The 14,600-nt window shown below is 41.1% G+C and overlaps 4 protein-coding genes across 4 annotated transcripts; 2 read left to right on the top strand and 2 right to left on the bottom strand.

Moving 5' to 3' along the window:
- Window positions 1-5,092: 5,092 nt before the first annotated feature.
- LOC132596653 (outer membrane lipoprotein DolP-like) lies at window positions 5,093-5,692 on the bottom strand. The gene has a single exon (XM_060293446.1). The coding sequence runs from the start codon at window positions 5,690-5,692 to the stop codon at window positions 5,093-5,095; it is 600 nt and encodes a 199-aa protein (XP_060149429.1).
- A 140-nt stretch (window positions 5,693-5,832) lies between these two features.
- LOC132596652 (UPF0102 protein mma_0204-like) lies at window positions 5,833-6,309 on the bottom strand. Its single transcript, XM_060293445.1, has one exon. It carries the CDS (start codon window positions 6,307-6,309, stop codon window positions 5,833-5,835), a length of 477 nt encoding a protein of 158 aa, XP_060149428.1.
- A 56-nt stretch (window positions 6,310-6,365) lies between these two features.
- LOC132596651 (ribosomal RNA small subunit methyltransferase I-like) lies at window positions 6,366-7,283 on the top strand. Its single transcript, XM_060293444.1, has one exon. It carries the CDS (start codon window positions 6,366-6,368, stop codon window positions 7,281-7,283), a length of 918 nt encoding a protein of 305 aa, XP_060149427.1.
- Window positions 7,284-8,498: 1,215 nt separating this feature from the next.
- On the top strand, window positions 8,499-9,425 carry LOC132596649 (octaprenyl diphosphate synthase-like). Its single transcript, XM_060293441.1, has one exon. It carries the CDS (start codon window positions 8,499-8,501, stop codon window positions 9,423-9,425), a length of 927 nt encoding a protein of 308 aa, XP_060149424.1.
- Window positions 9,426-14,600: the final 5,175 nt, after the last annotated feature.

Here is a 14,600-nt window from a genome sequence, read left to right as displayed (position 1 = left end):
CGTGGATAATTTAGGCGTGCAGACATTAATTGATCAATGGGATCGGGGGGAAGTACCATCTCCGTTGCGTTTTGCTAATCAGACAAAAGATATTGTATTGCTTGTTATTAACGGGATGGGTGCTATCCCTGCTGATATTTCTCAAAGAGGGGATATTTTAAAATGGAAAGATCTACGTGATGTGTTTGTTAAAAATCGAATTAATTCAAAAACATATCATACATTGGATCGTTTGCAAGATATTCAGTTGCATTGGTCGACTTATTTAAATAAATTGCCTGAGTCTATTCGACGTCGTTTAGCCCCTGATGTGAAGTTCCATTTGATTGTTTTAAATCTTGCAGATTTTGAAAAAAATAATCCTGAGCTCAATAAAAAAGCGTTGAAGATTCGAACCGCCTATTCGCTAGAGAAAGAGGAGGTCGATCTATTAATTCGAGCAGGGCATTCTGTCTTGGAACACTCCCCTGATTATCAGCGACTTTTAAAACATTTTCAATCTAGGGATTAGGACTTAAAATCGAGAGAGAATGTGTGTATAATTCCACCTCTTGTTGTCTCGTGTTGGAAAGATGCGGGAATTAACAAGAGGTTTTTCTTTTAGGAGGGTAAAGTGAGTATTATTAAAAATTATAGAAGCTCAATTATTTTATTGTTGGCGATGGTCATTGGTTCGATGGCTGGTCTATATTTCGGGACAGACGCTTTGGTTGTTAAACCCATGGCCGATTTATTTATTCATCTGTTGTATTGTACCGTCGTCCCACTGGTATTATGTTCTATCGTATCATCGATTGGGAGTATGCAACATTCCCAAGCATTGGGTCGTCTTTTATTGGGGATGATGGGGGTGTTTTTGGTAACGACCATTATTGCCTCCGTATATATGTTGTTGGTAATGGGATTGTTTGATCCTGCCAAAGGCAGTGAGATTGTTTTGAATCGAGGTAATGAAGCGTTTGGTGGGGATGCCTCTATCGTTTCTATGTTAACTGTATCGGATTTTTATTTGTTATTTTCTCGCAAACACCTGATGGCCTTGATTATTTTTTCCGTGGCTTTGGGGATTGCTTTAAATCGTTTAGGGAACATGGCTCAACCTGTGGTGCATGGATTTTATGTGATGACACAAGCCATTCTCAAAATGATTTCTTATGTGATGTATTTAGCCCCTTTGGGTTTGGGCTCGTTTTTCGCCACCTTAATGGGTGAATATGGTCATGAAGTAACGGGTTCTTTGTCGCGTGCCGTGATTATCTTTATTTTGGCCAGTGTGGTGTATTATGTGGTGGCAAACTCTGTGATGGCGTGGCTTGCAGGAGGGGTGCAAGGGATTAGACGTTATTGGCAGGTGATTTTAGTTCCTACTTTAACCGCACTCGGTACGTGTTCTTCTGCGGGTTCTATCCCTGCGAATAGGGTCGCCACTTCTCAAGTTGGAGTCAGTGATCGTATTAATGATCTATGCATTCCTTTGGGGGCGAATTTGCATAAAGAGGGAGCAGCCATGACTCAGATTTTAAAAATCGCATTTGTATGTTCTGTACTCAATATTAATCTGTTTGAACCTTGGTTGCTTTTAACCGCTATCGTTGTTGCCGTCTTAACTTCAATGGTGATTGGTGCGATTCCAACGGGAGGGTATGTTGGTGAGTTATTTATTATTGCAGCATTTGGATTTCCTGAAGTGAGTATTCCTTTGATGATTTTATTGGGAACAATTACAGACGCTGTTGCAACCACGGTGAATGTGACAGGTGATGTGAGTGCCGCCATGTTGTTAGATAAATATTGGGGGGATTCTTCGGCTGAGGTGGAGAACGGATTGTCATAAAGGACTTAGATGAACCTTGACCTTGTGTAGGGTTCATCAGATATCCCCATAGCTACTGATTTTTTATTTAAGTTAGGTATTTTTTGTTATGATAAATATATTCTTATTGAGGGGATTTGAATGTATTTTGTCGAGGTCGCTTTAGAAGTTCCTTTAAATCAGCTGTTTACTTATTCCATCTCGCATCCACTTCCTGCGGGAGTGCGTGTGTTGGTGTCATTTCATCATCGTGTAATGGTTGGGGTTGTGTTACGTTCTGGTTGTGTGGAAGCGACGTACGACTTTGAATTAAAACCCGTGATTTCAGTATTGGATGAAATCCCTCTTTTATCGTCTGTCGATATAGAATTAGCACGTTTTGCCTCTAATTATTATTTTCAACCTTTGGGGGAAGTGCTATTCGCTTTATTGCCTCCTGTGTTAAAGTCTAGTCGCTCTTATGAGAATAAGCCTAAGGCACAGTGGCCATTGGCGCGTTTAAAATTACCTAAAAAAACAAAATCCGTTTTAAAAACACCCCCCCAAAAAATTCAACCGAATCCCGATCAACAAAGGGTGATTCAGCAGGTGCTAGACCAACAAGGCTTTCATCGTTTTTTACTGCATGGGGTGACAGGCTCTGGTAAAACTTTAGTGTATTTGCATTTGGCAAAACATTGGGTGAGTCAAGGGCGTCAAGTGTTGTTCCTGGTGCCTGAAATTAATTTAACCGATCCTTTCGAACGACGTGTTCGTGAGTTTTTTGCTCATGATTTATCTGAACAAGAGGTGGTCGTCTTACATAGTGTCATGACGCCTGTTCAACGTTTAAAAGCCTGGGTTGCCGCACAACGTGGAGAAGCTAAAGTTATTCTTGGGACACGTTTATCCGTGTTTACGCCTTTACCCCGTCTGGGGTTGATTGTGGTCGATGAAGAACATGATGTCTCCTATAAACAGCAAGAGGGTGTGAGATATCATGCTCGTGATTTGGCTTTATGGCGGGCGCAACAATGCGATATCCCTATTGTTTTAGGGTCAGCCACTCCCTCAATGGAAAGTTGGAATCGAGTAGAAGATGGACGAGATCAGTTATTATCCTTGCCTACACGAGTTCAAGGATTGGAATTGCCCAAAGTGCATCTGGTCTCATGGGGGGAGGTCAACGGGCAGATGATTTCTCCCGAGATTTTAACCGCAATTCAAGAAACCTTAGATCAAAAACGGCAGGTTTTGGTGTTTTTGAATCGTCGCGGTTATGCCCCAATTTTGTTTTGTCCTAATTGCCGTTGGGTGAGTACTTGTCATTATTGTTCCGTGAATACTGTTTTGCACCATGAGAGGGGGCAATCCGTCTTACTTTGTCATCATTGTGGCGTCGGATGGGAAGTGATGAGATCCTGTCCTGATTGCGGGGAGCAGGATTTGCAACCGATGGGTATGGGGACGCAACGTTTAGAACATTATTTCTCACAACAATTTGCACATTATCGATTAGCACGCTTAGATACGGACAATACACCAAGGAAAAAAGATGTTCAGACCTTGTTGGATGATTTTCATGCGGGTCATTACGACATACTGGTCGGTACACAGATGATTACTAAAGGACATGATTTTAAACGGGTTGGGCTGGTTGTCGTCTTAAACTCAGATACTTTGTTGATGGCACCGCATTTTCGGAGTACCGAACATTTGTTTTCTCAATTAATGCAGGTGGCGGGACGTGCGGGACGAGCAGGGGAGGCAGGTCGGGTGTTTATTCAAACGGCATTTCCAACGCATCCAGTTTATGAGTTTTTAAAACATCAGGATTATTTGGGCTTTTGTGATCAGGTGTTAAATGAACGTTATCAGGTAGAATTACCTCCCTTTGCCTATCAGGCTCTTTTACATGTGCAAGGGAAACGATTATCGGATTGTCTTGCCTTTTTAACGGATTTAAAACAGTCTTTGCAGGGGGTGGCTGAGGGTGTTCGAGTTCATGAACCCGTGCCAGCACACATTGTGAGGGTTAATCGTATTGAACGGGCGAATATTTTGTTTGAGTCGACCGATCGTCGGGTATTGAGACGCTATTTAAATTATGTGCAGGGTTATTTGGAAACGCATAAAACTTCTTTGAAATGTATATTAGATGTTGATCCATTGTTTGCTTAGTGGGTTTTTACTTCTTTTGATGGGTTGAATGTTTTTGAATTAAAGAGTACACTCAATAACTTACAGTTAACAAATAGGGTATTAAGTGTGCTATAATATTTACCCTATTTTTTCAGGGATATTACATGTCAAATGAATTGACACTTTCACAAGAACACTTGCTCGCGAATCCAGGGGCTTTGGGAACGATTGAAGCGTATATTTCCGCGGTTCAACGTATTCCCATGTTGTCGTTTGATCGAGAGCAAGAGTTAGGACGCCGATTAAAACAGGGTGATGTAGAGGCAGCTCGAGAGTTGGTCTTGTCACACTTGCGTCTTGTGGTGTCAATTTCTCGTCAATATTTAGGTTATGGATTGCCTCATGCTGATTTAATTCAAGAGGGAACGATTGGCTTGATGAAAGCCGTAAAGCGGTTTGATGTGGATCGTGGTGTGCGTCTTGTTTCGTTTGCTGTGCATTGGATTAAGGCCGAGATTCATGAATATATTATCCGTAACTGGCGTTTAGTTCGTATAGCGACAACCAAAGCACAACGTAAACTTTTCTTTAACTTACGTAGTCTTCGTCCCGATGGACAAAATTTGAGTCTTGAAAATATTCAAGGGATTGCAGATAAATTAAATGTTCGTCCAGAAGACGTAGTTGAAATGGAAGTTCGGATGACGGGTTCAGATACCTCCTTTGATTTGCCACAGTCCGAATCATCTGAACAAGTGAATGCTCCTGTGTATTATTTATCAGGACCCGAGGTATATGAACCTGATACCTATTTGGAAGCACAATCTCGTACAGAGTTGGCAACCGATGGTTTATCAGCTGCTTTGGAACAATTAGACCCTCGTTCTCGTCGTATTATTGAATCTCGTTGGTTAAATGATGAAGAAGAACATGCTTTGACGTTGCATGAGTTGGCGGCGGAATATGGGGTGTCTGCCGAGCGTATTCGACAAATTGAGGTGGCGGCGTTGAAGAAGATGAAGAAATTTTTATCTTGATGTGATGACGTATTCCCCGGATTAAAAATCCAGACCATATAAGGTTCTGGATTTTTTGTTTCAAAGGCATATGCAAAGACGAGGGCATACCCCTCGTCTGTCTTGAGTTTTGATGGGTTAGTTAAGGGTTTTTGTGTTTTGGAACGTATTCTTCAAATACTTTGATAACCCGTGTCACCCCACGAACTTTTGAAGCCACTTTTGCTGCTCTATCTGCCTCGTCTGAGGTGACGAGTCCCATGAGATAAACTTCATTGCGAGAAGTGACAATTTGAATGGAGTTTTCTGGGATTTTGAGGTTAGTTGTAAAGTGGGTACGTACTTTTGTTGTAATCCATCCATCTTTGGCATTTTGATTAGAAGACGCATTGTCCCCGATCGCAATTTGATTAATCACTTTCTTGATATGCTCTCCTGAGTTCTTTTTGACAAACAATTCAATGGCTTTGCGTTCAGCAGAACCGGGGGTTTCTCCAGTCAATAAAAGACGTTGATTATAAACGATTAAATCAATGTGTGAGTGAGGAAATTCTCTGTTGACTGCTCTTTGAATCTGATTAGACGTTTGGCGATCTTTGAATTGAATTTGAATCGGACGGCGATCAGAAGCTACTACCGCAGTTGTTCCAATTGCGGTGGCTGTTCCTGCGATACCGAAAGTTGTTCCTATAATAGCACCCGTGGTGCAACCTGAGAGTCCCAGTGCCAAGACAAGACCCATTATTAATGATTGAGTGTGACGTTTCATATAGATCCTCTGTGTTTTTATAGGGTTGCTATCTGTAAAATGGTTTGATCGGATAGACAACATAAGTTTTTTCATGAGGATTATTATAATATATCATCTGGTTTCTTTACAAATCATCTTTTCTTCTTGATAAATATCACGTTTTTTGTCCACTGAAGCTGTTCTTGATCCAGTGTGACCAAATCAAATCGATAGTTGGGGATGTGTCCGTTAAAAAAATGAATGGCGATGTGTTGAAGTAGGTACTCAAGAGAACGTATCAGTTTGTTTTGTTTCTTGTTATCGATGGTTTCAATCGCTTGTCCATAACGGAGATACGAACGTTGTCGCACTTCAATGACTACGAGGGTCTCACCCTCTTTCATGAGGAGGTCGATTTCACCGAATGGACACGCCATGTTGCGAGCTAAAAAGAGGAGTCCCTGTTCTTTTAAAAACCGACAAGCCTGTTCTTCCGCCTTTTTCCCTCGTGTGATTTCTAGTTGATAGGGGCGGATGGGGGAGGATTTGGCCTGATAAGGCTTTTTCTTCTTTTGTTTTTTTAAAGCGATCTCGAATGCATAAGGATTTTTCATTTGTTCTGATGTCATAGAGTTCAGGTATAATAATCCGTATTATTTAGCGGAGTTATTTAAAAGGGATATTTATGTCGCAGGATTTTTTAACATCGTTGCTTGAAAAACAAGATTGGCCTACGGGGGCTTTGTACGTGATTGCGACTCCTATCGGGAATTTAGGTGATTTAACATGGCGTGCTGCCTATGCCTTGGACTTGATGGACGTCGTGGCTGCAGAGGATACGCGGGTTACAGCTCAATTATTGTCGAATTATGGCATCAAAGTACCGTTAATCGCCTATCATCAACATAATGAGGCGAGTATGTCGGCAACGATTCTTGAACGGCTTTCTCGTGGAGAACGCGTAGGTTTGGTGACGGATGCGGGCTGTCCTTGTGTGAGTGATCCGGGGGCAAAAGCGGTGCAGACGGTGTTGGACGCGGGATATCGCGTCATTCCTTTACCGGGAGCGAGTGCGGTGGTTGCGGCGCTTATGGCTACAGGGGTTGACGAAATGCTCAACCCGCAATTCTTTTTTGCTGGCTTTGTTCCCCCTAAATCGAAAGCACGACTTGATTTTTTATCTCAATATGTCGGGGTCGATTATTCCGTTTTGATGTATGAGTCTCCTCATCGTATGCTAGATACTGCGAAGGCGTTTCAAACCGTATTTGAACCACATCGTATCGTGGTCGTTGCCCGAGAACTCACCAAACGTTTCGAACAAGTCGCGTCCATGGCTGTATCTGAATTCGTGTCGTGGTTATCCGAAGATGCACATCGTTTGCAAGGGGAATTTGTTATTCGTCTTAAACCGCTCAAAAAAACGCAGGGGGCGTTAGATTCTCAAGTATTGGATGTTTTGAAGCGATGTCTTCATTATTTATCTACACGAGAAGCCAGTCGTTTATGCAGTGAGTTGACGGGTCTGCCTAAAGATGTTTTGTATAAGGCGGCTTTAGATTTAAAAGAAGATAAACAAGACAATTTTATAAAAACCACGTAAAATAACCGTTCAATAAACATGTATTAAAAAGGAATAAGTATGGAATATTTACCTTGTCCACAGTGTGGTTGTGAGGATACCTATCACGATTCAATTCAATTTGTATGTCCGATGTGTGCTTATGAGTGGAATGAATCTGACCTTGTTGAAGAGACGCAAGAGGACGACGATCAATTAATCGTGAAAGACAGTAACGGCAATCTTTTATCTGAGGGAGATGCTGTATTGGTGATTAAGGATTTGAAATTAAAAAATTCTTCCGATGTGATTAAGAAGGGGACGAAATTTAAAAATATTCGTCTTGTTCGTGGGGATCATAATGTGGATTGTGGTCAAATCATGCTTAAATCTGAATTTTTGAAAAAGGCTTAATGAATGGAGTCGTCCATGAGTATCCTAGAAGAAGTGAATTTTGACACACCCCCTTGTCCGATTATTTTTTCTCAGGCTGCGGCTAATAAAGTGAAAGAATTACTTGATGAAGAGGGTAACCCTAACTTGCGTTTGCGAGTGTTTGTGCAAGGGGGAGGTTGTTCAGGTTTTCAATATGGATTTACCTTTGATGAAGACATAGCAGAAGACGATACTGTTGTCGAAAAAGAGGGTGTGGAATTGTTAATCGATCCAATGAGCTATCAATATTTAGTGGGTGCAGAGATTGACTACAAAGAAGATATTGAAGGTTCGCAATTTGTGATTCGTAATCCGAACGCCGTGACAACCTGTGGCTGTGGCTCTTCATTTAGTGTGGCCGATTAAAAAGATGATTTGAGGTGATTTAGGATTTTATGGACGGTCGGTAAACAGTGTTCTAGTGCATTGGCTTGAGACCATGAAATCCATTTTAATTGTTGGTTTTCAAGGGGGGCTAAGTCGCCTTGCCATTGTGTTACCACAAACACGGATAATAGCACCTGTTGTTTTGGATATTCATGTCGAATATCAACCAAATGGGAGGCTTCAACGATGTGAATATTGATTTCCTCTTGAAGTTCTCTTGTGATGGCGTCTAGCGGGGTTTCGCCCACTTCGATTTTCCCACCCGGAAATTCCCAGTACCCTGCCCAAGTTTTGTTTTTTGGACGTTTCGCAATGAGCAGTTGACCATCTGATTTTTTTAAAATACCTGCTGTTGCATAAATAATGGGTTTCATCGGCTGTTAAATAGGAAAGTTTATGAAGATATCCTCTATTCTTGCATTAATTGAAGAAGACATGCAAGCGGTAAATACAGAAATTTACAAACGACTTGATTCGGAGGTGGCGTTAATTCGTGCTATTGCTGATTATCTTATTAGTTCGGGTGGTAAACGATTAAGACCTACCTTGTTGATTTTAATGGCCAACGCACTCGGATATCAGGGCAACCATCATCGCATATTGGCTGCCGTGATTGAATTTATTCATACCTCGACTTTGTTGCATGATGATGTGGTTGACGAATCCGATTTACGTCGAGGGCGCGAGACCGCCAATGTCGCATTTGGTAATGCGGCCAGTGTGTTGGTGGGGGACTATCTTTATTCTCGTTCTTTTGAAATGATGGTTGAAGTGGAGTCTATGCGGATTATGCAGGTTATCTCTCAGGCAACGACCGTGATTGCGGAGGGAGAAGTGCTTCAGTTAATGAATCTGCATGATGTTGACGTGACAGAATCACGTTATATGCAGGTGATTCGTTATAAAACGGCCAAATTGTTTGAAGTGGCAACGCAGGTTGCCGCGATTTTGGCAGAGGTAGAAAAGCCCGTCGAAGAGGCTGTTAAAGCCTATGGTCGTCATATTGGGACGGCTTTTCAATTGGTGGATGATGTCTTGGACTATTCTGGGAATTGTGTCAGTTTGGGGAAAAATTTGGGAGACGACCTTAAAGAGGGCAAGCCTACTTTGCCTTTAATCCGCCTATTGGATGTGGGAACCGTAGAACAACAAGCCTTGATTCGTCATGCCATCAAAACAGGGGAAGCCGATTTTGAAGCCGTCGCTCAAGTCATTCAATCTTCAGATGCATTGGATTATGCCATGGGTAAAGCACGTCAAGAAGTAAAACTGGCACAAGCCGCCTTAGCGTGTTTGCCTGAGTCTGTCTATAAAGATGCCTTAATGCGTGTAGGACAGTTTGCCTTAGAAAGGACAGTTTAAAACAATTTGTTAATTAATAGAGGTTAGCATGAAAAAACAGTCGATTTTAGGTCTTGCCGTGACCGCCTTTGTCGTCGGAATTGCGTTTATTTTAGACTGGACAGGGGTATTTAAAGGTGTAGGTTTTTCTGTGGTTACATTAGCCATTTTAGTGGGTTTATTATTGGGGAATACGCTTTATCCTCGATACGCCTCGTCTTGTGCTGAGGGGGTCAATTTTTCCAAAGGGCGTTTATTGCGTTTTGGGATTATCTTGTATGGATTTAATTTAACATTCCAACAAGTGTTTGATGTAGGACTTTCTGCTATCTTCGTGGATACGCTCATGTTGAGTTCTACCTTTTTATTGACCATTTTATTGGCTAAATATGTATTTAAAATGGATATGAAAACCGCCTATTTAATGGCTTCGGGAGCAAGTGTGTGTGGTGCTGCCGCCGTGATGGCAACCGAACCCATTGTTAAGGGGGAGTCTCATCGGGTATCGGTTGCAGTTGCGACCGTAGTGGTGTTTGGTACGATATCTATTTTTCTGTATCCAATAATTTATTGGTTTAATCCTTTAGGTATTTCTCAGGGGGGAACTGCCTTTGGTATTTATATTGGGTCAACGATTCATGAAGTAGCTCAAGTGGTTGCGGCCGGCCATTCTGTGCAGGATTTATATCAATTGCGAGGAGATACTGGCGTTAATATTGAAGCTATTGGGGTGACTGTTAAAATGATTCGAGTCATGATGTTGACCCCGTTACTTTTAATTCTGTCTTATTATGTGGTGAAACATCCTTTTTCTGGAGAAGCCCGTTCGAACGATTCGTCGCTCACCTCTTCGATTCAAATTCCTTGGTTTGCGATTTTATTTATTGTGATGGTCGGGGTTAATTCATTACCGCTGGTTCAAAATCATCCCGAATGGATTGTATGGATTCGTCGACTTGATTTGATCCTTTTGTCGATGGCGATGGGGGCTTTAGGGTTGACAACGCATTACAGTGCCATTAAAAAAGCGGGTTTTAAACCTCTATTATTAGGTGCTGTGATTTATTTTTGGTTAATGGGTGCGGGACTGTTGGTCAATTGGTCGTTTGCTTAATGATTCCTTTGTATTGCTTAGTGTGTGTTGGGAGAAAAATTCAAAAGCCCCCTAGTTTAAAGGGGGCAATGGGTGAGGAGTTGTTGAGTTTTTATTCGATAAGAGTTAAAGGCTTGTTTGAACTCGGCGGACTGTTTGCTGAACTTGTGGGGACAATACTTTGAATTACATATAAAAACCATAAATAGTCTTCACGATAAATGGAAAAATATTCATTGTAAACAGATGTTTAAAGCTTGTAATCATAAATATCACGACGACGAGTGAAAGATCAATGACGCCGACGGTCAGAAACGGGAAGTATTTTTGAATCGGACGCATGATGGGGGTCATGAGTTCAGCTAATAATCCATAAAGCGGTGAATTCGGGTTAAGCCAAGACAGTACCGCAAAGATAATGCAGGAATATAAGAGAACATCTAAACTTAATACCACTACAGTAGAAAAGGCTTTAAGTGAGATGAATAAAAATTCGCTGTATAATTCAAGCCCAAAGAGTGCCGCAATTGTAAAATAGAGTTGTTGCAAGATAAAGAGGGTGAAAATAGACCCCCATTCATAGCGACCACGGACTCGAAGCACAGAGTTGAGTGGTAATACAATAGGGTGGGTTAATTTAAGAATCGATTGTGTGATGGGGTTGTAAATACTGACGTTGGCGCGACACATCCAAATGCGGATAAAAATAAAGGTCGACACAATGTCGATGACGTTTTTTAAAATAATGTCTATCCATTGATTCATGCTGATTAGTCCTGTTTAAATTCGCCGTCTGAGACGTCAAATGTTTGGTTTTTGTTTTGAAATCGAGTTAAGCGTTGATTAAAGGCGGTGTTAAATCGTTCGCTCATGTTTTCTCGTGTATAGCTGGCTGTTTTGATTTTGCCTTGGAAATATTCTTTGCTAGAAAAAGAATCACGTTTAAATAATGATTTGATTTTTAAAGCAATAACACCTACGAGACCAACCAGAAGAAAGCCGATTGTTAGAAAGGAAGTGATCATGAATATCCCGATCATTCCCATGATTTTAAATATATTAGATAGAAATTTTTGCATAAGAGGTATCCATGAAAAAAAAATTATTCAAGCATCTTGTTGAGATTGAATGGTTGGATGACTTGTTGACTTTGATTAAATCGTATCAAGATCCACAAACTCAATTGCCTATTTTACAGAGAATTTTATCAAAACATATTAAAATTTCAAAAAATAAAGCACAGATTACATTGCCCTTTGGTTTTAAAGGATATGGGCAAACTACAGAAATTCAAGAGGGTATTCGGCATTTTTTATTGAAGCAAGGGGTGGATGATGTTGAGTTTATTCTCGATGAACGGGTGGTGAGTCATGAAGTGCAAAGATTATTAAAGCCTTTGCCTCAAATTAAAAATATAGTGGCAGTGGCATCGGGGAAGGGGGGTGTTGGGAAAAGCACCACTTCGATGAATCTAGCAATTGCGTTGTCACAGCTGGGGCATCGCGTCGGGATTTTGGACGCGGATATCTATGGCCCCAGTGTGCCGACCATGATGGGGTGTTCAGGACGTCCTCAGATTAATGCAGAAAATAAAATTATTCCTCCTCAGAATCATGGGGTATATGCTAATTCCATTGGTTTTATGATTCAAGACCAATCAGCCGCCATTTGGCGAGGGGCGATGGTGGTGAAAGCCTTAGAGCAATTGATTTCTTTAACACAATGGGAACACTTAGATTATTTAATCGTAGATATGCCCCCCGGTACAGGAGATATCGCCTTATCTCTTTGTCAAAAAGTACCTTTAGTCGGTGCAGTGATTGTGACCACGCCTCAAGACCTAGCCTTGATGGATGCCAAAAAAGCCATGCAAATGTTTGATAAGGTGCAAGTACCTATTTTGGGTTTGATTGAAAACATGGCGGCTTATCAATGTCCTCAATGTGGACACCTCTCTCATTTGTTTGGTCATGAGGGTGGGGTTCAATTGGCAAAAATAGCTCAAATTCCTCTATTGGGACAAATTCCACTCACCTTATCTTTGCGTGAATCGATGGACAAGGGGGAGCCTTTGGTCTCAGTCGATTCGCAGTCGCCAGTTTCAAAACAGTATCAATTGATGGCTCGTCGATTGGCGATTATGATCGCGAATCGACCTCAAGATCTAAATTCGAAACTACCTCAAGTTGTTTTTGAAAAAACTTCATAATTAAGCGTTTTTTTGAGGCCTATCATCGGTAGTCTATGTTAAAATAATGAATTGTGAATCACGTATGAGAATTGGCTTTGAGCAGTGTTTTTTCATTCGCTGATATGTTTTATAATATATTGTTTTATAATTAAAATTAATAATGAAACGTTGCTGGCCCTTGTTATGTTTGTTGTGTGCAACTTCTGTGATGGGCAGAGGCTGTAAAGGCACCAGAATCCGCTACATCAATTAAAGTACCCGAGATCGTCATCGACCCGTCGGGGTTGCCTTCGCATCTACTAAAAAAAATCGATAAAGCAGAACGGACCTTAGTTAAACAGGCCGTGTTAAATGACTCCCTTGAGATTGAACGTCTTCGACGCAAGGCTCAGGAAAGTGTGCTTGGGATTTTACAAGCCAGTGGTTATTTTGACGCTACGCGTGTTTATTGAAGTGGGTGAAGATTTTGAGGGAGAATTTTGGCAAGTATCTGTCCAACCAGGTCCTCAATTTAAAGTGGATACCGTTCGTCATGCTTTTTTAGGCTCAATTCACAGCCCGAATTTAAACAGCGTCGTAATCATCTTAATGATTTATGGTCTTTGAAAACGGGGGATAAATTTATCAACGATCAATGGGAAGAAACAAAAGAAGAAGTCTTACAATCTGTTCGTTCTCAAGATTTTTATTTGGCTAATTATGTGTATACGCAAGCCTATGTGGATAAATCCAATCAAACAGTTGATTTAGATTGGGTAATTTATAGTGGTCCACGGGTGAAGTTGGGTGATATTAAAATCGAGGGGCTTCATCGAGTTCCTGATTATGTTATTCATAAATATATGGATTATAAACCTGGTCAACCTTATCGTCGTGAAGACTTATTTAAGTGGCAACAGGTGCTTCAAGATATCGGTATGTTCCGTGGCGTGACGATTCTACCCGATACTTCGGGGATTGGTGAGTATGATGGGGCAACAACGGCTTTGGATACGACAGGTTTAGACGAATTGATGACACAAGAAGCCACTCGATATGTTGCTCAGAATCCTTACGTAACACAATCTGAAGTGACACTTCCATTGATTGTCCGAGTGTCAGAGGTGGCACCTCGTTCTCTTGAATTATCTTTGAGTGTAGATAATCAGGTCTATCTCAAAGGGAGTTGCTGTACAAACAAAACGTATTGTTTGGTTATCCATTGCATCTAGAGGCAGGTCTTGCACTTGACTTTTTTGAACAAAAAAACTTCTATGATCTCTATTTTCTTCCTGGGAAAAACGGGGTTCAAAATAAGTTAGGGGTTTTATTTCATCGTAAACATTTTCAAGACGATGATTTATTGCGTGCTGCCTTCGGTTGGCAGTTAAATTATGACCACGTAAAGACTTTGCAAAAAACAAATACATTAAATCTGCGAACGATTGCTTCGGTTGATTATGTTCGCAACAAGGACGTGAATAAACCAGTCGATATCATGGCAACGCTTATCTCTTCTGCCGATTGGTTATATCGTTCTTTAGATGATTATTATAACCCGCGTCGTGGTTATATGATTCAATTATCAGGAAGCCTTGGGTATCAATCTTTTGCAGGTGACTTATTTTCAAAGTTTGATATGAAAGCTCAATATTGGCATCCGATTGCTCGTCAAGACACCTTGATTTTTAAGATAGGGTTAGGACGTGTATTTCGTCGTGAGGGCGTGAAAATCCCCGTAGATTTTGGTTACCGATTAGGGGGCAATCAATCTTTGCGTGGCTTTAATTTTCAAGAGATTGCAGAAACGCAAGATGATCATATTGTGGGTGCTGATCGTATGTGGTTACGAGTTAGAGTATTGGCATTATTTTAATGATACCTACGGTATCTCGGCTTTTTTCAATGTGGGTGACGCGAAACATAAAGGCGT

The sequence above is a fragment of the Globicephala melas genome, unplaced genomic scaffold, assembly GCF_963455315.2.
Source record: "Globicephala melas unplaced genomic scaffold, mGloMel1.2 SCAFFOLD_1019, whole genome shotgun sequence".
In the NCBI taxonomy this organism is placed as follows: domain Eukaryota; kingdom Metazoa; phylum Chordata; class Mammalia; order Artiodactyla; family Delphinidae; genus Globicephala; species Globicephala melas.
The sequence above is the reverse complement of the archived record's forward strand: the minus strand, read 5'-3'. Positions and strand labels throughout refer to the sequence as shown.